Source organism: Hydra viridissima, unplaced genomic scaffold (genome assembly GCF_058129835.1).
Source record: "Hydra viridissima isolate aposymbiotic clone 2 unplaced genomic scaffold, HvirCarnegie_v1 scaffold_5, whole genome shotgun sequence".
Lineage (NCBI taxonomy): Eukaryota > Metazoa > Cnidaria > Hydrozoa > Anthoathecata > Hydridae > Hydra > Hydra viridissima.
The window spans coordinates 14,220,874-14,246,330 of record NW_028324304.1 but is presented as its reverse complement, the minus strand read 5'-3'; the positions used below and the strand labels follow the sequence as shown (position 1 = coordinate 14,246,330).

The 25,457-nt window shown below is 27.1% G+C and overlaps 2 protein-coding genes across 4 annotated transcripts in view; one reads left to right on the top strand and one right to left on the bottom strand.

Annotated features, from left to right (window-relative positions):
- Window positions 1-1,536: 1,536 nt before the first annotated feature.
- LOC145188617 (uncharacterized) overlaps window positions 1,537-25,457 on the bottom strand; it is a 29,567-nt gene continuing 5,646 nt past the window's right edge. The window contains exons 3-5 of one of the 2 annotated variants that reach the window (XR_016452351.1): window positions 24,934-25,200; window positions 10,523-10,748; window positions 1,537-2,474 (exon numbers count right to left, since the gene is read on the bottom strand). Coding sequence is in view for 1 of the 2 variants with exons in the window: in XM_090086846.1 (XP_089942972.1) it covers window positions 24,947-25,200 (254 nt within the window). In the remaining variant the exon portion in view is untranslated. Of the gene's footprint in view, window positions 2,475-10,522; window positions 10,749-24,905; window positions 25,201-25,457 lie in introns of those variants that run through there. The other variant, XM_090086846.1, reaches the window with a different exon arrangement.
- Window positions 2,360-20,299, top strand: LOC145188835 (ras association domain-containing protein 4-like). 2 transcript variants are annotated; one of them, XM_090086848.1, is made up of 15 exons: window positions 2,360-2,672; window positions 4,248-4,422; window positions 4,986-5,095; window positions 6,287-6,403; window positions 12,965-13,095; window positions 13,640-13,752; window positions 14,282-14,357; window positions 14,439-14,612; window positions 15,136-15,273; window positions 16,891-16,995; window positions 17,742-17,793; window positions 18,504-18,568; window positions 18,806-18,862; window positions 19,148-19,245; window positions 19,396-20,299. In XM_090086848.1, the coding sequence occupies exons 2-15, from the start codon at window positions 4,268-4,270 to the stop codon at window positions 19,472-19,474; spliced, it is 1,470 nt and encodes a 489-aa protein (XP_089942974.1). In that variant the 5' UTR covers window positions 2,360-2,672; window positions 4,248-4,267; the 3' UTR covers window positions 19,475-20,299. The 2 variants fall into 2 exon arrangements, with proteins under 2 accessions (XP_089942974.1, XP_089942975.1); XM_090086849.1 differs by lacking the exon at window positions 2,360-2,672 and adding an exon at window positions 3,319-3,469.

Sequence of the window (25,457 nt, the reverse complement as noted above, 5' to 3'; positions counted from 1 at the left end):
ACATACATACATACATACATACATACATACATACATACATACATACATACATACATACATACATACATACATACATACATACATACATACATACATACATACATACATACATACATACATACATACATACATACATACATACATACATACATACATACATACATACATACATACATACATACATACATACATCAAGATGCTGTGTCTCTGCGAGGGGTTTTTTCATCATTCACCTGAATCAAAACTTATTAGAAAAAAAAAATTTTGTTATATGAAATTAAATTGAAGTTGACATAATTGGACAAAGTTTGAAATGTTGATAATAATTTAATACAAAAAACTTTTAAATTCAACTTCTTTTACCTTCTTTTTCAGGTAGGTTCCTATTGCATCGTACACCTGAGCGGCTTGATCCGGTTGCATCTATTTGGGATGGTCAGACATGCCTGATGTCAACGAATCTGGCCGGCAGATGGAGATGCCAAACACTTTACAGATGACAGAAGTTGAGCAAATAAAAAAATTTTCAACTTCGCTTCCACTTCGATAAAATTACAAAAAAACGGTGGTTTCCGAAGTCTGAAAAAATTAAAAATCCTTCAAACTTTGTAAACTTCGCTTTGTTTCGTTTCGTTTATTATCGGTTTTTGACATCGTCGTAGTTTTTGTCCCACCCTTACTACTATGATCTTAAAACAATGGAATGGTGCTACAAATGACGTTACAACAAACACATCTTAAGAGACTACTCCTTGAATATTAAGCGAGATAAGTCATGCAAAGTCTACAAACGCCAAAGCTATAAGTGAAACTTAGCAGGTTGAGTATTTGTAAACAAATGCTTTTGCAACTAATTGTTTTTGGTTACAAAGTATTTATTCATTTGCCGTAAGACTTGTGTGAAAGCTTGAATATTTGTGGAGATGAAATTTTGATACTTTGTAAAATGCATTTAAGTTTCAAATCAATTAGCACTAACAAGCATTGATAAAATGCATAAATTTTGCATTTATTCAAATAAGGTTATTTTGAATAGCCATTAGAAATAACCAAGCTTGCTTAAAAGATTTCTTGCCGTTCGTTCGTAATCGCCCACGATCAAAAAAAGACTTGGTCTCACTTAACGCTGATCGTTTTTGAATATAAGGTGACTATATTCAAAAACAAACCGCGTTGAGTATGACCAAGTAATGAGACTTTTAATTATTTTCTGTAATAATGAACCTGGAAATTATCATTGTAAGCCTTTTTGTATTGTTAAGAAAATTTTGAAAGTTCACATCAATAGCGTGTAAATTTTAAAACAATTTTTCTACCTGTTTTTTTTTCCAGACTTAGAAAATGTAGGTTGTAAACGTATTGAGAAATCTATTGTCTCGCTTCTAACAATTGGGTAGTCTGGTCTATTGTGACAAAAAAACTAGACTGTTGATTTTGAGGAAGTGATTTTAAAAACAAAACAAAAAAGGTCTTAGGTTACGTTTTAATTTGAAAATCCCTAAGAATATCAAATTTCATATAATATATCTTTTAATCTTTTTTTTTTTTTTTTTTTTTTTTTTCAAGTTTACTTTATAAAAGTTTATTTTTATGTAGTGAGTCACTAATGGGTTCCGACACATTTCCGTCATTAATATCATTTAAAACTTTAGTCGCAGATTATTTTTACGTCGCCTTAAAAATACGTCAGATTAGTTAACAGCTGATAACTAAAAAAAAAAAGTTTTTTTTTTTTTTTACTACAAAACAAAATTCTATCTTTTTTTTGCAAAACAAAAAGGTGGCTGTGATGGATTAGAAACATTAAACTTTGGTCAAACACACCACTTATTAAGATGTACATTTTGATTTACTGAACGCAGATAATATTTCAACTTTTTTATTTGTCGCTTTCTAATAAATGAGATGATCTTCGTGATGTATGTGAGATCGTTGTCAAGAATTTTTTATGTTTGTTATGGTACAAATTTAAAAAAAAAAAAATGTTTTTGTAATTTAGGATAACATGATGAAATGTCTTTTAAGTTCCACATGGTGGGATAAGAAGCACCGTGCTTCTCTCAAAGAAAGTTGTCCGTTAATTTAGGTTGGTATAGTGGAGTATTGTGGATTATAAACAATTGTTAAGGAAGTGTTATTTGTAAGTATTGTAAGAATTACAAACATTTAGAAATGTTTATAATTCTTAAAACAAATGTAAGAAGTGTAAAAATGTACTCTAAAGTATTCTATTTTTATTCTATTTTAATTCTATTAGTTTTAACAATGTCGAAAATCATTCGCCCCTTCTATCTGAGAAATAGACCTTTTACTATAGAAATAGACGTGGTATCAATATTGAAATTTGGGTGTATAATCTACTTCCTTTCGCACGCTTTAACCAGAATTGATGTAAAAGAATATGATACCTTATAATCCATTACACCCCTTTCTTAAACTTCATTCCCGGAGATTTTTATTGGTAATACTGGAATCTAATTAAAAAGAAGCAAACTTCAATTTAATTATATTTCCATATAATTAAAAGCGTATGACGCAAAAAAGAATTGTATGCGGCCATTTTTCTTTAATGTTTTGGTTTTTGTGCTTAAAAAGGTAGCTACAAAGTAGTTAATTAGTTACTGAATGAAGACACAATCAATATTCCTATCAAACGTTTTCATATTGAAATGGTAAGATTACTTACCTTTGCACATATTTACAATTATAGCTGACCTAGGGTGTAAATATAAATATTTAATTACTTTATATTAAAGATTTAAACCATTTTAAAAGTTCCATATTAATTTTTAAACAGAGTACTAAATGGATAAATATGTTAACAAGGTAAAACACAAAGACAGTCAGTGAATAATTAAATATATTGGCTTATGCTATTAACATTGATAATTACTACATAATAAGTTTAATAAAGTTTAAAAAGTAAAAATACTCAGTCTTCATTACATATACCTTCATTTAAATGAAAGTTTTAGCATTGCATTTAATCAATTTTAATTTTATAAAAATGATAATAATAGTTATTATTTGTATAACATTAAAGTTGATAAAATATTAAAATACATGAACACACACAGCTATGCTCTTCTTTGTTTGATAATTGGAGTGTTTTTCTAGGAAATTAATATTTATAGGCTGATTTACTTTTCTTTTCTGTTTTTTTTTTTCCATTTCCATTTTTATTCAAACTTTAATAATGCATTATTAGGCATTTATAAAATAATTGTTAAAAAGCATTTTATTCACACTGAAAGTAATGAGCATCTAATAATTGACTTTCTTTTCAGTTGTTGTCATGCCAACACAAATAATAATTTCACAAATATGTCATAGAATGGTGGGAGTTTAATCTGTCATAAAGTTTGCTGTCTTTTTTTGAACCATTTTTAATCTGTTGTTGAAAAAAGATTTAATTTAGCATGAGGTTTTAAGAAAATCATTTTTGGAGAATTTTAGAACCTTTATTCAGGTATATTTTATACCTTAAAATTTTTGCTGTTTATATTTTTAAAGTTTGCTAAATTAAAATCTTAATATGAAACTATATTTATATGTATTGTAAATAGTAATTTGCTCTAATAACCTCTTTATTTAGGCAAGCTTCTGTATTTGATTTATTTGGTATGAAAAGCATAAACATAGTTTTCTTAGGTTATAAAAAAAAGCAGAAAGTTTGATGATTGGATTGTAAGACCATTATAAACAAGCTAAATGTAATATTTATGTTAATTTTCAATATAAATGTTTATCTTGGTTTGTTCATTTTTTAGGATATATACTCACTATATTAATTGCTAATATTTACTTTTTAAATATTCAGTTCTCTTTAAATTTTTTATTTAGTCTGCCTAAAAACAAACAATCTTATAAATAGTGTTTTAGTTGATGCGGCTGTTTTGATTTATTTATATGATATGGTTGTTTGTTCTTAAGTCCCTAATTATTTATTTATATTTTTGTTGTATATTCTTCTTCAAAATTGCATTTTATTGCTTTTTTTTTTTTAGTTTCATCAATGATTTTCAGTCTTTTTTTTTTTAAAGAATTCATGTTTTTGTGCTTTTTGCTGCCTTAAAATTATGGCTTGCTATTACTTCCTTGTTTTTTAATTTTTTTTTTTTTTCACTTTTTGTTATATTAGTTCATGTAACTTTATCTGATTGAAGTAGTTTTAAATATAAGTTAGTAGTTTAAATTTTAATTCAAAATATAAAGTAGGTCAAACATAAAGAAGTTTTTTTATTTAGGCATACAAATAATTTTTGAAATGCCAACTTCAGTACAACTTTCAGCTGTGGAGCGTAAAATACAGCAAAAAAATGGTGGGGCAACTGTAAAGAGATCAAAGTCTTTTAACTCAACAAGTGCTCCAACATCACCAAATTCTGTAAAGAAAACTAAGCAACCTCCTATTGAGCCTAAGTAAGTGAAATGTTAAGCTTAGTAGTATTTCATATGTTAAATATTATTAAATTTAAGGGTCGTAAAATAATTTTGTAAAATATTTGCAATTTTTTCTTTACTTAAAATTAAATTCTCAAGATCCTTAGCAAAAAAAAAAAAAAATGCACCAGTCAATTCATGCTGTAAGTATTTTATATTCACTTAGGTAATGTATTTTATAAATATTCACTGAATATTTATAAAATACAAAATGGTTTATAAGTTACTGTTAAAGGTTGTTCTTTTTCAAAATTTTTATTTAAGCCATGAAAAAACATTGAGATTGAACAAAGTATTGTCATGTAACAAGTATAGAATAAATAGAATATATGTAAATATAAAATGAAAAAAAAAAGTGTTGTATATATATATATATATATATATATATATATATATATATATATATATATATATATATATATATATATATATATATATATATATATATATATATATATATATATATATATATATATATATATATATATATATATATATATATGTAATTACTGCTTATAAGATAATTACTATTATTTCAATAGGTATACTAAATCAACTTATTTGCTTTTTGAAGCAAAACGTTTAGCAAAGGAGTTGGAAGAGCGAAAAAAGAATGGAGTAAAAACCTTGTCTAGACCCTTTTTAGCAAAAAGTAAGCTTTAATGATTTCTTCTCATAATTTGTTTGCTGCAAATATGAATTAGACTTTCACCATGTTAACCTTTACAAAATTAATGAAGAATTTATTATCATTAATTGATGTTTTTTTTTTTTGAGAAGTGAAAAGAAATTGAACTTTATTAAGTAAATTATCTCCTTCATTCCAGATACTCATTATTAAAAATAAATCCTGCTTTAAATTTAAAAATTTTTTGAAGTTAAAGAAAGACATTGTACTGACAAATATTGCAGTCATGTAAATATAATTCATTTAACAAGCATCTAGAAAAAGTTGCTGCATGATTAGTCTATAATTGTTTTGAATAAACTTCCTATTATAAAATCATTAAAAAATTATTTACATGCTAAAATACATAACTGTTTTCAAACATGTTTCTTTGAAACTAATATATTTCAGTAATAGGTGTTAATTAGTGACTTTTCAATCAGAATGCAATCATAATCCTGTTTCCTTAATGACAACATATTAATGAATAACACCTATCTTTCAAAACAAAACAAAAAAGGTTTTTTTTATCTTCTATTTGAAGCTCTTAAGATTTTAAAAAATTGTAAGAAATTTTATTTCTAGAGGTTTTTTTCATTTTAAGTTATTCAATTTTTTGGTTTAAGTAATAATATTAGGAAAATATATTTTAATAACATTTATAAATGCATAAAATTTATATTTGTTGCACTAAAAAGTGTTTAAGTTTTGGATTGATTTTCGTGGTGTATATCAATTTCCCCTGAAACAGTCAGCCATCAGTGCTGTTATCCCTGGAAACTTTGCTCTATTCTAAGGATGTCATGATGGAAATTCTAACCATGTTTATCAGACATTTTTCAAAGTCCAGGTAAGAAAAGAGAAAATGTTTCATTAATGAAGTTAATCAATCCTGTTGCATTGAAATTAGCCAGAAAACCCTTTACAGTTCAGACAAGATGATTAAGTTCAAAGTTTCCCATAAATCCGGAAACAAAAAATTTCAATAATTCTTCATTTAGTTTGCTTTAGTTCACTCAAATTTATGTAAAAATTAGCATCTATCCAAATTTCTTTGTTCTATTAACTAGTAATAAAATCTGCTTTCAATTTGGCATCACCATTATTAGCAAACCTTTACTGTACATAGACATCTTAACTTTTTGGCCAACTATGTAGTTAATTGTGTTTATTTAGTTCACCGGAATCGTAGCAATTCAAACTGTTCCTCTGGATCTTCTGAAGCATCAGAACATACCCGTATTTTAAAGAAAGCGGTTACTATTGAGACTCCTCATCAGCTACCATTAGCAGGTATCAATTATCTTTGAAGTTTCATAAAGTTATTGCATTTATATTTGAGTGATTTTTGTCTTTGTTTGTCTTCAAGTTGAATGTTCAAATGAGGAAAATTTTTGATGAATAGTTAAAACCTGCCAAAATAACAATAAATGACAAAATTAAAGAATAATTTAAAAAAAAGAAAGTTTAAAAAGGTAAAAATTATAAAGTTATAAAAGTAGTCATTTTGTAATATTTAATTCCGTTTAATGTCGTTACCAAAAGCTTAAATAAATGAAGTGAGCATATATATGAATATCAGGGTGTGTCAAAAAAAACAACAATTATATTTGAACATGGTTTGAAATTTGAAATTTGAACATGGTTTTGAACAACAATTATATTTCAACATGTTTTCTTTTATTGTGAATTTAGGTGTAAGTATGACCACTGAAAATTTCAGACTCATAGCTGCAATAATAAGCCATGCACTGGGTCTGAGCTACTAGTTTGAAGGAATTATTTTAATCCATTCCATCTATGGAATGTTTCATGCATTCCATGAAATGGAATGCATATTGAGTTTCAATTTGTCAAATAAAAACCAAATCTCTAGTCCTACAAGTTCAGAAAGAGGTTTGGTATGACCATCTACTGCAATCTTTGGCTTTGCCTTACCTTTTTTGTATAAATATAGCATCTCTGGCCTAGGAGTTTTGTAAAGCTGAAGAGCAACAGCTTGTTAAACATCATCCAGTAAGTCATCATTAATGAGACAACAAATATTTCAGTTAGAGACCAGAAATGATTCTGCATTAAATTGAAGCAAAAAACTAAAAAAATTTCAGAGAATTAGGGCTTCTATCTATGTAATGAATCATATCATCAATGGCTCGTAGGTCTTAAGGCAGAGCAGTACCTGCCAAGGGGGCATTAACAAATCATTAAAAAGTTAAAAAGGGTTAAAAAAAGGTTTATAGAATACTGAAATGAACTTACCTATTTCTTTAATAACATTTGCCTTCATAGCAGACACCAAATTAGGTGCAAGGTTTGGAATTTGTGGGAGTAAAAAGTCAAGCATTAAATAATAAACACCTTTGACCATAAATGGGGCATGCTAACAAGCCACAGGCATGTAGAACATGCAGTTGTTTACTGATCCCCCAATCAAAAAAATGCTATGTTGAACAAGGTATTTATAATTTCCTTGAAGAAATAAATGATCATCAATGTTAGTTTGGAGAAATGACAGAGCTTAGAAGCTCTATTTTAAGATTTAAAATTGATAAAAAAATCCCCCAGCTCTTCTTTATCTCTTAAAATCTGAGTAACATATGTTCTTGCTCAATATTTTATTCAAACACTGTTTCAATTTCTCAAACAGTGGCTCAGTTGGACCTAATGTTTTTGTCCTTTCAGTAATAAAATTGCAAAAACGCTGAAAAAGATTTAAAATAATCTTGACAAGTCTAAATTTTAACTTTTTTTTTATTGGTAATTTGTCTCTTGCATATGATATTGATAAAAGTAAATAAAATTTGATACCTTGATGTAAAGCTTATACATATGATCCCTGCAAGCTAACCACCCGTTAGTATTTCCCCTGTACTTCTCTAATTTTGTACAAACACCATTTAACCATCTAGTGTTTGTGGCAATTTTAATTTTGTATTTACAGACAAACTCAACAATATCAAATACTTTGTATGTATGTATGTATGTATGTATGTATGTATGTATGTATGTATGTATGTATGTATGTATGTATGTATGTATGTATGTATGTATGTATGTATGTATGTATGTATGTATGTATGTATGTATGTATGTATGTATCTATGTATGTACGTATTTAAATTTCCTTTATGATAGTTCGAAAGGAATCTGTTCCTATTTTTACTTGTATGTCATCTCATAGCAAGTCAGTAAATAAAATGAACTTCCTGTTCATGTTTCTATAGCAATAGAGATGTTTATTGTTTTATTAGTCCCACATCAAACTTTTGCAATATTATAAAACATTATTTATGCTACAGTATCAATCTATAAATATAGTGCTGATGTATAAATAAGCTATGGAAATTGTGAAAAGTGCAAAAAGGAATTAAGCTTTTTTAATAAAAAGAGAGAGAAAAATACAAATTTGGTTTTTTCCAGGTTGTTAAAACACTAGAGCTAGGCCACTTCAGAAAGCTCAAATTGATCTGGGTGTATTTTACTTATCTTCTGGTCACATGGAAAATTCATTTAAATAATTGAAAAACTTTTTTGACTAAAGTGCAAATAATTTTTGCCAAAAATTCAAGTAGTAAAAAAAACTATTTGTATGTATGGGATTATGTACTTGTATTTTGGCTCCTACTAAATTTAAAATAATGCCATGGCTTGTACTCTAAGGAATTTGGTGATGAAAATAAAGTTTTCAAATTACATTTTGTCTTGATCCATGCTCATACATTTAGAAACTCCCTTTAAAGCTGTTGCTGCCTTATTCATCAAAACTTGTGTGTGGTGCATAAGCCCTGAAACTCAACCTTAAGCCTCACCAAACACATTTTGTAAAGAATTCTCTGCTGCTCCTTTACTCAATAGTGTTTAATTTATATTTATTTAATTTATATTTGTATTTATCAATTTATAATTATTAATTCATATTTATCATTTTATATTTACTAATTTATATTTATTAATTCATATTTATTTATATATATTTATCAATTTATATTTATTAATTAATATTTATTTAGTTATATTTATTAATTTACATTCATTAATTTATATTCATTAATTTATATTCATTAATTTATATTCATTAATTTATATTTATTAGTTTATATTTATTAGTTTATATTTATTGATTTACATTTATTAACTAATATTTATTTACATCCATTTATTTATATTTATATCCACATTCAAAATTTTCATGAAAGATTATTTAGCAATATTTCTCAATCTAGATGCCGTGGATTTATTAATCCAATGCATCTAACAGCATGTTGTTGCTTATATAGATGAATTGCACTTTGTTACGTTCATATTATACTAATATATATTTGAATTAAAAAAGTATTTAAAAAAGATGAATGATGAATAATGAGTTTAATTTTCTTGAAAACCTAAAATAGCAGAGTAAAAAGCGCAAAATATTTTTCAATATACAGAGGTTCCCATACTGATAATTTCAATCAATTTGTCTCAAAACTTGTTCTCTAGTTTTAATGGCTTTCAATTAAATCTAAGAACTCGCTCAATTGAGCACTCTTCCTCTTGAGAATTTTTGACAAGAATTTAGTCTTGCTTTAGATTATTCTTTCCTAAAAGGCTAACACTTTGTGTCCAAGGAAATTTTCAAGTTCAGAAATGTTGAAGTTTAGTTTTTCTAAGTAAAACCTTTCAAAAACACAAAACCTAAAAGTTAATCTTCATTGTTCATGAAAACAACCAAAATCAGTGTTAGATATTTATATAGTTCCTGTGCAACAACCACTGTCTTTTTTCTTGAGTGTAGTAGAGTCTGATTTAATCAAGTCCGATTGAACTATAGTTGTTTATAGTTGCTTATATAGTTTGTTTATAGTTATTTTTGGAATCAAAGCTGTTATTCCTAATATCTAATTTTTTCCAAGAGGTGCACAAATGTGATCTGTGACAAACCATTTTTCCATGCATCAAATTTGTATAGTTCTTCAGTATGTATTTCAGTTGTCTTTAGTATTATGTTGCTTTTCTCATTTATTTGTAATTTATTCTTTGTTTAAAAGTTTATCTCAGATTTACTATGTTCCGAGTTGCAAGGTTTCAATACTGTAATATATAATAAAGACATGTTGCATTATTGAAAAATACCTAATATTAAAATAAAACATTCTTTTTTAAAATCTAATGTTAAAACAAAGCATTAGACTTTTTTAACTAAATTTTTCATTTTTTATTCATATTTCTAATTACAGGTGAAGGAGCAACTATATGAATTTATAACTAAATGATGGCATGTAGTCAAAAGTAAGCAAAAATAATTTCATAATAATTGCACTAAAAAATCAGCTCTTAATCAACTACCTCTTACTAAACTAGTTTTTAAATAACCTTTAATTAACTATATTATCTAATTTTTTAAAATTTAAATTTTATTGAATAAATTCTTACCTCCATCTGTTATTCAAATCTCTGTGTAGCATTTTGTAAAAATAAGTTTTTTTAAAAATAGTTCTTGAAAAGCGTTATTTAAAAGATATTCTCTTCATATATGTAGCAGACAGATGCAGCGTTTGATTGGTGATGAAATTTAAATCTATTCTCACTTGGTACACATTTTGACTTGCACATAAAGTTTTTATGTGGGAGCTATGTTTTGAGGCTACCAGGAGTATAACTAGAATAATAAATAAAGAAATATTTAAAAAATATGAATATTAAAGTTATAGCCATTTTTAAAACTCTATTTGTGAAATTTTAGAAATTTATGCAGTCAATATGAGCTATGTGAGCTCTATTTGAATTGTTAAATACTAAAAAAATACAAGAATTGTTTGCATTCCTCATACAAAAAAGCAGATTTTATAATTTTTTTTTAGGAAAATGATGTAATATTATTTTCAATGAAATAATATATTATTCTCTTTTTCATTTTAATTGCAATATAAATTTGAAATAGGTTTTAATTAATATCCTGGACATTCTTTTAAATGATTTTAAATATAATTTTTTAAAAGTTTACATAACGACAAAATAATTTGGCAATATAAAATACATATGTGGAATTAGTTAAAAAACATCTAGACCATAATTAATTCATCAATCAAAATGTACTTCAATATCAGTTAAGTAATTGCTGCCACCTGTAACCTCTTTTCCTCCACTTACTGCAATCATTTCCAGAAAGAATTCTAAAAGGTTCTATTTGTAGGCTCACAAAACACCCTTAAAATTTTTAAAGAACCATTTGAATCAGTTTTTTTAAGAATTATCTTAACTTATCCCTTAAAGGGTTCTTTGCAAAACCAATTAACAAGGTTGTAGAAAAGACCTTGTGTGTCTTTTTTTTAGAACCATTAATAGTTTTAAAATGCTCTTAAAGATTATTTAAATTGTTCGTGATGACACCTAAGGAGACTTATGTAAATTTAAAGTATATATTTCATGTAAATTACAAAGATTACTGATTTATTAAACTGTTGCTCTGCTGTATGTAAACTTGTTTTTGTCAGTCAGCAAATTTGTATAGATTTAAAAGATATTTGCAGCAATCTACATATCAATCAAATTTTTCACTTCATTATAAGAATCAAATTGTTGATCACTCAAGCTATGTCTCATTGGTCAGAAAAGGTGCTTATCAGATGAAGCAATGTCAGGAGAGTAGAACTTCCCATTTCAGCATTTCCAAGTATGTTTTTACCAGCCATTTTTCCATCACTGCCCATCTCAAATGCATCAGTTGAGTTTGATGTTGTTTGCCTGTAATGGTTTCACAGAGCTTAACCTTGAAGCTGTAAATATTGGATCTGACTGTCAATGTAAAAGCATAGCCAGGCAAACCCCATGATTTTCTGTGAATCTTCATCAAGTAAAGTTGCCAACTTCATTGAGCATTAGATGAGCCTCAGCCGCAGATTTCTTTGAATTAAACGTATTAAGTAAAACTCTTTGCAAATGATGAGAATTTGGCTTGTAAACTGACAGTTTAAAGTAATTAAAAATATATAAGCGAGTACAAAATCACTTATGTTTGGAAGTAGTGCTTTTCACAGATATATAAAGTTACCAAATGACACTTTAGACCTAAAAGATCTATTCACAACATATCTCTAACGCCATCTATCGAAAAATGGCAGAAGCAAAGTTATACATCTAATAAGTTACTACTAATGAAATTAAGTATCACTAAACCAATTAAAAATAAAAATAAAATTCTTTTATTTATAATCAGTTTAGTTATACAAATATTATAATTTTTTCTAAAGAAGTTAACTCATTTTGGTCATGTAACTTGACTTGTGTAGGTCATTGTAACATTGTTTACCCCCATACCAAAGAGGAAATAAAATGTCTAAAAGTTGAAATAAATGGTTGGCACAAGAAAACTTAAGTCATCTATCTAACAACCTATAGATTTCCTGCATTAATTTTTTTACTAATCATTTGTTTTAAAGAACAAAATAAAAAATTGAAAATAAAGAATTAAGTATATACAGCTAAAACTAAACCATGCATTTGTTATTTTTTCTTTTTTTTTCAATCCATCAAGCAGTCATGAAAGCAGGGGGTAAAAAAATAAAGTAGTTTTAAAATAGTCTTAGGTTTTTTAATTATGAATTTAAAGTTATTTTATTGATGACCTGTTTTTACATATTTCTGAATTACCTGGTGAAATATGCAAACCATTATTTTGATTCAAAATGCAAAAAATCATTGTGCACTCAGAGTTGCACTTTATTATATTATGGTGCAATTATCTTAAATGGTATTGTTTTAAAATAATGACATTAGGTATGTTAAATTTTGTTAAATATGTTAAAATATGTTAAATAAATTTTCTACATGTTAAAATTTAAATCTTGACATAAATTTTGTAGCAATTTTTTTCAGACTTTGATTCTGGTCGTCTAGCTCCTCTACGAAATTCTGGCAGACGCAAAAATTTGGTTACTGCATTGCCTCAAAATAATAAAGTATGTGCTGAATGTAACGAGCCTCTAGTTTCTGGATTCTATTCTGAGGTAATTTTTTTGTTTTAATATTTCAATGGTGAATTCTTATTTAAGTTTTTAATAATAATCATTCAGTAAGAATATCATAATCCTTCAATGAGATTTTAGCTGAAAAATGTGTGCAGTGTATGAATTTTAATTCAAAAAATAAACAAATGCTTTGAATAAAGCGAAAACAATTTTTTTTAATTGAGATTTTAAAAAATGTTGAAATTTTTCAAAAAACAACAAATTTACATAATAAGTCTTCCCAAGAATTTGAGAATTTATTTAAAGGTTTTTCAAGATTCTAACAACAGAAGATTCTAAATTTGAAAAAGATTTAAATAAATTCATGAAATCTTGGAAAGACTTTGTTTTTTCAAATATCAATTTGTTCTTTTTTTGAAAAGCTTCCGCATTTAAACATTGTTTACTATTTAGATTCTCTAGTAGAGTTTATTTCTAAGACTAATAGAATTGAAAATAAATACTGTTTTCTAAAATCATTTTACCTTTTTTTTAAATTTAAGAATCAATGATAATTTTTCTTTGTATGTTAAAAATATTTTAGCATCAAGGGTATGTCTACTGCAATGTTCCATGTTATACAAGCTTATTTAGCACATTGGTTTCAAAAGAAAATGACTCATGCTCTTCTCTTTCTAATGATCAAAAGCTTTTCAGGTATTCTCTTTCTGCCATATTTTAAAGTTAAAATGTTTTGATTAAAATTAAAGTCAAAATTTCATGATTATCTGAAGGAATTTAAAAGCATAAAAAATTGAGCAGTTATTTTTTTGAAAAAAATGTCTCAACATTTTTAGTAAAATTAATTATGGTATTGGAAAAAAGAAATAAGGTTTTCCAATTTTATGGTTTTTTTTTTAAATGTCCCAGTTTGATCTTCTTTTCCTCATTGTCATTGCTTCACTGAAATAATTTAAAAACCAACCTAACCTATTGTTTAGTGATGCTATTGTTTGCTTTACACATTAATATGTATCAGAATCTCTCAGTGAGCTAGATCTGAAAAATTGCAGATATGTCTACATTCATTGCATTCTACATACTAATGCATTTAGCAATCATTTTTGTTTCTTTTACAATCATTAAAATACTGAAAACAATTATTGATATAGGTTGTTGTGGTATTCATTGCTCTTTTTGTATAAAAGCAAGCAGAATTTTTTTAAAGAAAGTAAAACTTTTTTAGGGCAAGTTTAATACCAAAACTTCGAACATACAATTCTTATTATGCTGGAACACCGTGTCAGATTTGCTGTAAAGAGGTATACTTTCTTAAACATTAATTGTGTGGGAATAATAATTTTAAATGATAATTTATATTAAAAGCTTTTTCTTATGTTTAGATAAATGACAAATTTGTTTTGGAAGGTATTTTAAAAGTATATTGGGGACTCAAGTTTGCAGTGACATTGGACAATAAAATACCTCAGCCACACTATTGGAAACATATGTCAAATGAAAATGGTGATGAAAATTTAGAAAATGAATGCTTGAATACAGATGATAAGAAAATGAAAGTATGTCTTCTATTCGTTCAATTAACCAACATTTTTGAAGCTTATTTTTATAACCAAATCTGTTTGAAGTTAGAAAAATGAGCAATTTTTATCTTTTTTCACTAAATGAAGTTGAAGGTCATTCAACTCCTATTTCATGGATGTTTTATCATAGATTCAAACCCTGAAAATCATTTTTAAAAGTTTTAATTCAACTTTTTAGATAATTTTTGGTACATTGGTTATTAGGATTTTTTAAAAAAATAAGTTTCTTTTTTTTTTTAAATATTTTTGTTACTGTTTCAGAATAATGACTTAATAACCTTCAAATTTACTTCTATAAGCTTGCATAACTTTATAGTTTTCCTTTATTAAATTTGATTTGATTTGTTACAGTTGTTTTTTTTTTTTTGCATAACAAGTTAGCCAATATAAAGAAACGTTTTTTAAAGGACTCATTTCATTAAAAAATTCTTACACCAAGTTTTTCAAAAGATGATACTTATTAAAAAAAAAGATCCTAAAGATAAGTTTGTTTGTTTAGATTGCCTCTGCAGGTATTAGACAATCCAAATCCAGTATGTCCTCACGTTATTCTTATAAAAGAAAAGGGAGTAATGAAATCATATCAAAAAAACGTATTGGCTGTTCAGTTTGTAATGGTGCTTGTCGTGATATTGAGGTAAATCCTTTATACATAAGTTTGTCAACTCTTTCCCTCAGTAGCTTTAAATGGCTAAAAAAACAGCAAGAGCAAATGTTAAAAAAAGATTCCACACAACCAAGCCATGCAACTCTTTTAGATTTTTTCATTTTAGCTCCAGCTTTGTAAACTCACTGATTAGGAATATTCATAAGATTTCATCCTGCAACTCTTAACAGTTCTGAAGATATCTTTTTATAAAAAATTGGTCTTCTTAATTTCAATTGTTTCTAATAAAATAGGTTCAGTTGGTAATCTTGAACTAAAAGTTTGTAACAAGGGGTTTCTTATGAAAAATTCAATAACATGGGTTATAAGTTCTAAAATATTATTAGCATGCATAAGGGTTCTTTGGGACTATTTTTTGTCATCTGAAAAAGATCTGATATGATCCTTGCTTTTTTGCTTTTTTGCTTTTTTATTAATGTCTTAACCAGTCATAAGTAAACTTTTAAGTTCTAAAATCACTTTATTGCAGATTACAGTAAAATGCTTTCTAATAAAATATAACAGTTCTAAAATACTTGGTAAGAAATATTGATAACTCAAAAGGTGTCTTAATATTAACTTAAATTCTTGAAGTTTATTATCATATTATCAGTTTATTACCTGATCATTTTCAGTTTTCATTATATATTGGCTGTTAATTTTTCATTAACATAATTTAACTGCCTTAACTTTTTGTTTAAATTGCTAGTCACTGGTTTAGTTATTTAGGTTATTTAGTCTATTTTCAATCATTATGTGTGTATAAAATTGAGAAACTTCTGTGCAATAGAATTAGAGGAACAGTTAAGAGCTTAATGGCTAGAGCCATTAAGCTCCATTTAGACCAGAGATTTAACTCTGGTTGAACTGTCAATATTGCAAGTTTTCATCACTTCTTACTGGTTATAAAAAAGTTGATTGGGTTTAAGCAAATAAGTTTAGATTTTAAGTTTAGATTTAAAATTATATTATAACAAAAACTGATTTTGACTAAGTTTCAGATCTTATCAAAACTATTTTTAATATGGATTTTCTCAGAAACTGCCCACATGGTGCTAGAGAAATTAATATATTTGAAGACACCAAATGCACATAGTTCTTTAAATTTTTAAATGTTTTTAATATGTTCCTTGTACCAGAAAAACTACTACTTATCATTTTTTATTTCTTGATTACAGAACCCATTTTATTTACAATATTAAACATGTCATTTTTCAAAAAAGTTGAATTCAAAACTAGTCTTTGAAAAATCTCTTGGGAGTTGAAAGCTAAAGATTTTAGTGTGTTCCTAGTTTCAGTGGTTGTGCTACTGGAATCAATATGAAAAAATTCGATCAAAGGGTTGGGTTTTCAAAAACATTGGGTCATTTTAATCCAGAATGACCAATTAGTTAAATTTAAACTTAACTTTTTTCTTGGTTAAACTAGACTCCAATATTTGTATTCAGTTTTACAAGTGTCTTATGCAAACCTGAATACTCAAAGTTTATCAACAAGTTCCAGATCCTTTAGTTAATCTTTTTTTTTTTAATTTTTTGCTGATTATTTTGTTGATTGTATTTTATGTTCATTAGTTTACTTTTTTATCGAGCTTAATTACTTTGATAGAAAAGTTCATCGTTCATCCCGCCCTATGGAACGCCAACAACATTGCGCATCACAAATCATGTGAAGGCACCTCAACTTATTGATATGCTTTTTAAAAAGTTTCAAGTTGGTTTTTGTTGTGTTTGTTTTTGTTTTTGTTACTTTTTCTTTGTGTACATTTGTTGTCCTTTGCAATTTTTAGGTCTTTTTTAACCTATAATTTGTTTACAAAAACCAAATAAAAATTTGTTAATAAATGTTTACAACATTGAAAAATAAACAAATAGGATATAGGAAGAAATACTTTTAAATGTTGAATGATAAAGATACAAGGCTATAACTTACACAAAATAAATAAAACTACTATAAAAAGTCAATAATATAGTTTACTAAAATCATTTCAATTCATAAATAACATATTCTTATAACATTTTTCATCATAAGTTCTGAAAAAATATTAATAAATAAACCGCTACAAAAAATCAAGATCAAAAAATGGTCAGATTATCACACGAAAAAGTTTTCCTCGTTTCTCATTCAAACTTCTGAAACTAAACCACAATACAAATAAAAACAAACATAAAATTAGGTTGTCTAGTACCAATGGCTTCTTTTTCTTTTGGTAACAGATTCTGCAGCAAAAAAAAGTTTGTCTTTTTTTAGATTTATTATCATCAAACAAGAGGATAATATTTTGTGTGTGACTCTAACCTCTATTACAAATCCTTTATTTTGAAAAAGCTGATTCTGGCTGAAGGAGATAAAAAGTGATCTGTTCTTAATAACTTTATGAAAAGTAAATTGTTGTTTAAAAATTCCATTTTTTTAAAATAAATCAATTAAAAAGTTTTATTTGATTTCATTGTTATTAGATTATAGATGAACGAAAGAGATACACATTGTTTACATTATTTGAAAGTGGAGGTAGAAATTTTTTACTTTAATAATATAAAGTACTGGTGAGCATGCATTTTTGTCTTTTTCCCATGATGCTTCTTGATAATTGTGCGGTATTTACTTTTGAAAGTAAATACCATATGATTGAAAGTGATGCTTGTGGAAATATTTTAGTAATGTTAAAAAAATAGAAATTCAAATTATTTGGTTCTTGCAGTGATTCATGCAATTTAACAGGCAATTAAACAGGTTTAGGATTCAGGATTTACAAATTGGTGCAACACTGGACCATTACCAATAACTACAGATTTTTCAAGGTAATTTACCGAGCATTGTTGACAGGTTGCGGCTAGACAGTTCTAGAACTTTCAGAGAGATAATCTTCTAAAGATTCAGCTAGTGAAGAAGTGGCTCCTATATGATATGTTAAAACAATTTCATTCACTTTCACAATCACTAGAGCCAATTGAACAACTTCAAATAAAACTTCGATGAAAGTTGAAAGTGCAAAGTTTCAAACAAGGAATCTTTAAAACTGGCATTAATGTTGATGCGTGATAACCAAATATAACATCAAAAGTCTACATTATTTTATAAAAAAAGTGGTGTATACTTTTGGACAGTGTGCATTTACTTCTGTCTGCCTTTCTATACACACGATATTTGTTGTAATGACTTTTGAGGAAATTTTGTGACTAACTTTTATATCACTAAAAGAATTTCAATCTTTTTCCTAGGGCAACGCAGAATAACACCTGATGCTTATCCTTTGTTAACAAGATTACATTTGGGTCCATGTGAAGTAATATCAAAATTAAATTTTTAGTCCTCAATTTCTTTGACTTCAAGCTCTTTGACTTTCTATAAACAATATGTGACGTGAATAAACAAAACGAGATGCTAATAAATCTTCTGTTTCTTTTTGTTGTTGTTTTTGTTGTTGATAATTATGCCTTTTTTTTTAATACAGTTCGAAACTCTGAAGATTTTTATTTATGTTACATTATTGACAAAATTAATGCAATATCTCTGTTTTAAGGATGTTGCAAAAATATTTATCATGGAATCAGCAGATCAAGCAGACATTCCACTAGAGGTTTGTTACTAAATGATTGTTTATAAAGATAGCTATTTCAACATGTGACCTGGAGGAGCAGTATTTCTGATTTTAGGTTTTACTTTGAAACAAATTATACTTTCTCCAAAATTTGTTAGATATTCGTTGCGAGTGTTACTAGTTGATGTTTTAATCTTGAAACGTGTTAAAAGTTGCCGAATATTTTTGATACGATTTTCGTGTCATCGATGAAAAGTTGGTGCCGTTTTACTGGAGAAGGTCATAAGTTAATAAACCTCTTAAATTCTTAAATTTTTTTTACAGGTGGCACAGTATATAAACTTTTCGAGTCAAGTTCTTGATACGTTTATAAAGAAATTTTACGAAGAAGAAGAAAGAGAAGTTTATAAAATCAAAGAAAAGTACAATTATCTCTTTAGTTTTTTATTTTTAAGCTATTTCGTGCGTTCTTATTTCAAGTATTTTCGTACGTTTGTAAATAATTTCGTGTTTTTAAGCGATTTTGTGCATTTTTATCTTAAGTAATTTCGTACATTTGTTTTCTTATTTAGATACGATGAATATAAATTGTTGTTAACTAAAAGGTTAGCTGAGTTTAAAAAGAACAATCATGAAAATTTTGAGGGATGATACATAGAAGAAATGGGTTATCCATGTGTATCCAAAAACGAAAATAAAGAATATTTCTCATTTTATAAATAACTTTCTTAGATTTCTAACCTTCTTTTTTTTTTTTTTTTTTTTTTGCTGGAGCGTTTTATGTTACTAAATAAAGTTTAACCTTTTTGACCAAGACCTATTTTTCTCATGGTTATTTTATTTTTTTGAAAAATTTCTACGAATTTTTAAATATTATTTCACAGCTGATTTTATATTTACGCCACTGTTTGGGTCCCTTTGACAAAAAGCTGTTTTCTTGTTCATATTATTTAAGTGGGCTTTATTTATTTTCATAGTGATGACGCAATAATTTTCTGTGGAGAAAAATTAATGATAAAAATAGCTCGTAGAGTTCTGTTATTCTGAATATAACTAATGTTTCTGCGCGTATTACTTAAAGTGTTACAAGCAAACCTTACCACAAGTTTAAAAAAAATAGTAAAAATATAACACTCAAAAGTCCAAACCGATGCATGCTAATGTAATAATTACATACTTATGTAATAGTTTGTATAAATGCATGTCAATAATGTATGCAGATAAGTATATTTTTATGTGATAAGTCATAATATACGCATGTATTTTGTAAAGATGCATGCTTTTTCTGCATATTTTATATTTCAATATTTGGTGGAGTTAATGTTTAATTTACCGAACCTTTTTACACTTTGGATTTGTGTTTTTACTAAAGTTGAAGAATTTACCCGCAGTGCAAAGTATATATTTTGTTTATATAGATGAATCGCTTTGTACAGTTTCTGAAAATAGCATTGTGAAATAATTTTAATCTAGTAACTGAGTCTTTGTCTATTTTAGTTCCGAATTATCAAGACGGACGATGATTTTGTCTTCAACAAGATCATAACACTTTGTATAATTTAGCTGAAGTTTCATAATACCTATCTTAAACCATTTTTATTTAACATAGGCTTATAATAAATTTGTTTAATCGCCGAAGGCATTCCTTACACATGCAACAGGTGTGCTAAATCAGAACACTATTTGGAATAAAGTCGTTAAAGGATTTTCTTTATATTTAAATTCGACAAAGATCAGTAACGACCAGGAAAAGTTATTTTCCGAATATAATTAAGTGCGTATATGTACCGATAGGCGTGCCACTATCGGTCGTGTTAAGCGCGTATATGTATAGCGATGTTATCAAATAGTCATTTAACTTTTAAGACAACTTCAGCTAAATGAAGACGTATAATTTCCCGAAGCAACTCTGTTGACATGACTATTGCTATCAGCTCGTTACTGATCGTTGTTGAAATTCTCCTGGTTAGTTTTTTCACAGTTTTTTTTTGCCAACGAAAAGGAAATAAAAACGAAAATCCAGCATTTTCGTTTGACGAAAACGGAATTAAAACGGAGGCATTTTTAAAAAAATTCTTAGACCCAGGTGAGGAGCATTAATGTTATTTGGTTGTGTTAAAGCTGTAAAAATATAAAGCAATAGCTATTAACAAATACAAAATAACAAGGTAACAAGTGACTTAGCTTTACAATACAGTTATTCAAGTACTGTACAACGCAGATTATCCGATTGAAAAAAGTTAAAGAAAAACTTGAAATATACTTTGCAATTGAGCTAATCTATTTAGTTTTTTTTCCTGGTTGATTCAGGGCAGCCACACTGAACAAGCAGCTTGATGAGAAATTTGAAGATGACAAGGCGTCAATAAAAGAAAAATTGAAACATTTAAGAAAAGCAACGTTATGTATAGACTGCTGGTCAAAAAAGATCTTCTTACTTGGGTATATCGGCAAGCTTTTTTGACCCGTCTAATGACTCAACATATCAAGCAACTCTGGATGTCATAGAAGTACCTCATCTCCATACAGAATAAGCCAATTCCCAGCTTCTTACAAAGTGCTATAATGACTGGAATCTGTTTAGACAAAATACTTTGATTGTATCAGATAATGGGCTAATATCACCAAAGCTGTGCGCAAATGTAAGAAGAAGCAATAAGTTAAGATGAAGTTTTGCAGAGTAAAGAGTTAAAAAGACAAGATGGAAAACAACGTAAAGAACAAGCTACACAAAGACTCACAGCAAGAACAAGCGCTGATATCTATAATGAAGACAGTTCAGATGAATATGGTGATGACAGTGTAATAGAGAATGAAGATAACTCTAATGAAGATCAAAGTAGTGAACAAGAAGGTTATGCAGATTACTTTTTGTCATATGGTGAAATCCCTAAACATATGCCATATCTTGCACGCAATATTTAGCCAGTGTACAAGAAACATCTTTCCACTATTTTAAGTTACGCAAGAAAATGAGTGATTATTGTCAGGATAAGTTAAGTGATTACTGAAGAATTAATTCGAGTGTGTGGCAAAACTTTGATAGTCGAGTGTGCAACACAATGGAATAGAACATTTCATATGCTAAAACTTTTACTATAAATTCGACAAGAAGTTGAAAAGATATTGGTTTCTCATAAGCACGATATCCTTCAAAATTTTGAGTGGGATGATATACTGGAGTTCGCTTAATTGCTAGAACCATTTTCCCAGAAAACAGATATTTTGCAAAACGATGGCAGGCCTTTGTTCTTTATTGTGCCTGCTCTTTTGGACTTGAGGGCTCATATACTACAATTTTCGGTTAAGTCTGTCTCATGAACACTTCTTGAAGATTTTAGTTAGGGTTTCAATTACATTTAGAATCATGGTGCGTCCGGGTTTAATCCACTTCCAGATGATAGCATCATCATTTTTAGATCCATTAGTGGCAGGTAATAATCAATTAGTTATTTATTGAGTGGAGATAAGTGGAAACCTTGATGACTTCTATACTTTGTATAAACACTTTTATTACTTATGAAGTTTATGTCTATTATTAGTTATACTCGTTTTTAAGCATTGTGCAACTCACCATATTATCATTGGTCAAGCATGACGAATTAGTTGTGGCTTTTGTAGTTATTTTCCTTACACCTGATATGTAAGCTTTGAAAGAAGCAATAACTTATTTTATTAAAGCATGACAGCAGTGAGCAGGAAAAACCGTGATGATAGTAATGGTTCTGCAACCAGTCCTATTGCTGAGACTAGCAGCAGCAGCAGTGTTGACGGGCTTGCTAAGAAAATGGTTTCACCTCAGATGAAACGATTTCCACATTTTTTTAACAAGGTAACAGAATTCCAGTACATGACACTGACTGCAAGCAGCTCAACTACTTCTAACACAACACTCATCAATGTGCAAGGAGAAATTAACAAATATGTTAGCAATATAAAAGACATTTATGTCAAAGATTCATTTGCTTTCTGGAAGAATAGAAGGGCATCATATGCAGAGTTTTTTCCTGCAGCTGAAGATCTGCTTGCTGCTCCAGCCAACCAAGCGTATGTTGTGAGAATTTATTTTTCTTTAACTGGTTACCTTACATCATCAAGACGCACAACCGCATTTCAAAATCATTGTGTACAGCATTTCTGAAATTGAATAACGTGCAGCTAGTGCAGCACTAAACTGCGTCACTGTCTTAACACTTGACAAAGTTATACTTGAAATATTCGCTAACTCAATTCCTACATGGTTTGTATAAAAAGTAAGTAAGTAGAAGTTGTTATTATGATTATTATTATTATTATTATTATTATTATTATTATTATTATTATTATTATTATTATTATTATTATTATTATTATTGTTATTATTATTATTGTTATTATTATTATTATTATTATTATTATTATTATTATTATTATTATTATTATTATTATTATTATTACTATTATTATTGTTATTATTATTATTATTATTAATATTATTATTATTATTATTATTATTATTATTATTATTATTATTATTATTATTAATATTATTATTATTATTATTATTATTATTTTTATTTATATTATTATTATTATTATTATTATTATTATTATTATTATTATTATTATTATTATTATTATTATTATTATTATTATTATTATTATTATTATTATTATTATTATTATTATTATTATTATTATTATTATTATTATTATTATTATTATTATTATTATTATTATTATTATTATTATTATTATTATTATTATTATTATTATTATTATTATTATTATTATTATTATTATTATTATTATTATTATTATTATTATTATTGTCATTATCATTATTATATGGGTCAGTCGGCCAATTGTCTTATTGAAATTTAGTTTGATGTATTTATCTCTTCGATTGTTATTAATTATGAAAATTTAAAAGAAAAAATAATTAACATGAATTTATAATGTAGACTCTTATTCTGAATAAGGGGAACCGAAATTTTATGAGGAGAACCGTTTTCTCACGAGGAGAACTTCTCATTCAATGAAGTTCAAGGGTTTTTAAAGAACTACGTTGCTCATTAAGAAACTGTGACTACTTTATAAAACTCAGGATTTTTCATCTGGTGTTTGATATTATTCTTATAAGTAAATCTTTTCCGTGTCGTCAATCGTGAGATCTTGTGATAAAAAAATCACACTAAAGCTAAAAGTGTAATAAAAATGATGACGCTGGATGAAATTAGTTGACGAAACTAGTTGACCTGTTTGTTAAAGATCATTTTAATATCATCTTGGTCTTTAACAAACAGGTCAGTGATAACATGGTCTCTAACTAGGCCTCACTCCTATTTTGTTAAAGATACTCTTACTATTAAAAGTAACGAGTTTTTTTGAGTTGGTTAACAGAGACTGCTTAGCATTTTTAATTTTTGTAACGTTTTTTGATACTCAATTTAAATAAATCACTCTCCATATGTGATTTCTTATGGATGAATTTCTGGCAGGTGGCGACTCATTAAAATTAATTTAGTTGAAGATAACTTTTTTTTAAATTTATCATCAGCTACACTTTTGCATCAATAACTAAATAATTATTTAATAATAATAATAGATAAGATAATGATAATTATATCGAATATAAAGAAATATTATTGCTTAATTTTCTTCACTTTATATTAGGAATTTTAGATTGAAATTATTGCGTTTTGGTTATTACATTTAAATTATGCAAAAACTACAAAATAGGTTTGGAATAATTAGTGTAATACTGAACGCGATTAAAGAAAAAGATATTTTTCAGAACAAAGAAAATAAAGGTCAGATATTGCTACAAAGGGCTCATCTTTGATTTTCAATTAATTGTTCTCTCTTGAAAATGAACAGTATACTTTGATGCAAATTCGATGCAATATTGAGTAAAGATTGATGGATTAAGACAGAGGTATGGTTAAAAAAGATTAACGATGATCGAAGAATTAAATTGATTAAATGAATTGATGGATGAAATAAAGTTAGAGATACGGAGTTAGAAAAAGTTGGAGATACGGATTGTGGTTTGTGTCAAGGCAGGTAAAGAAACAAGTACCTTAAAAATTATAAAACGATGTTTGATAGAAATAATTTATTAAATTTACCTCTCGGTGTTGATTATTTAAAATATTCTTGTTCCTCTGTTTTAACACCAATATTGAAATACAAATACAACATAACGGGGTAAAAAACCGTAACTGAACTGATAACAGCGTAAACTATAGTAAACTTGTCAGACAAAAAAATTTCCACTGAACATGCGCACAACAATGCACAACTCCATAGAATGATTCCTATTGCTATTTTCTTCCGTGACCAGCAGAGCGCAAATTTTATGTTATGTTTGGTGCGCAGGATTTTGTCAAAACCAACTAAAATATTATTAGATAAATGAAAATAATTGTAAAATTATATTTTTAGTGTCTGGAGAATGACATTTGTTTATTTATTACTTCAGCTGCATTACAACCGCTTAGCTCATATTTCTGTTTGAAATTCTATTTGACGATCTATTTGAAATACGGCCCGTATAATTGATTTCGAATAAAATCACTGCGAAGTTTGATTTTTAAGTTAACAAAGTGAATTTGAAAAACAAAAATTTTCAAAGGACAAAAAAAACTGTTTT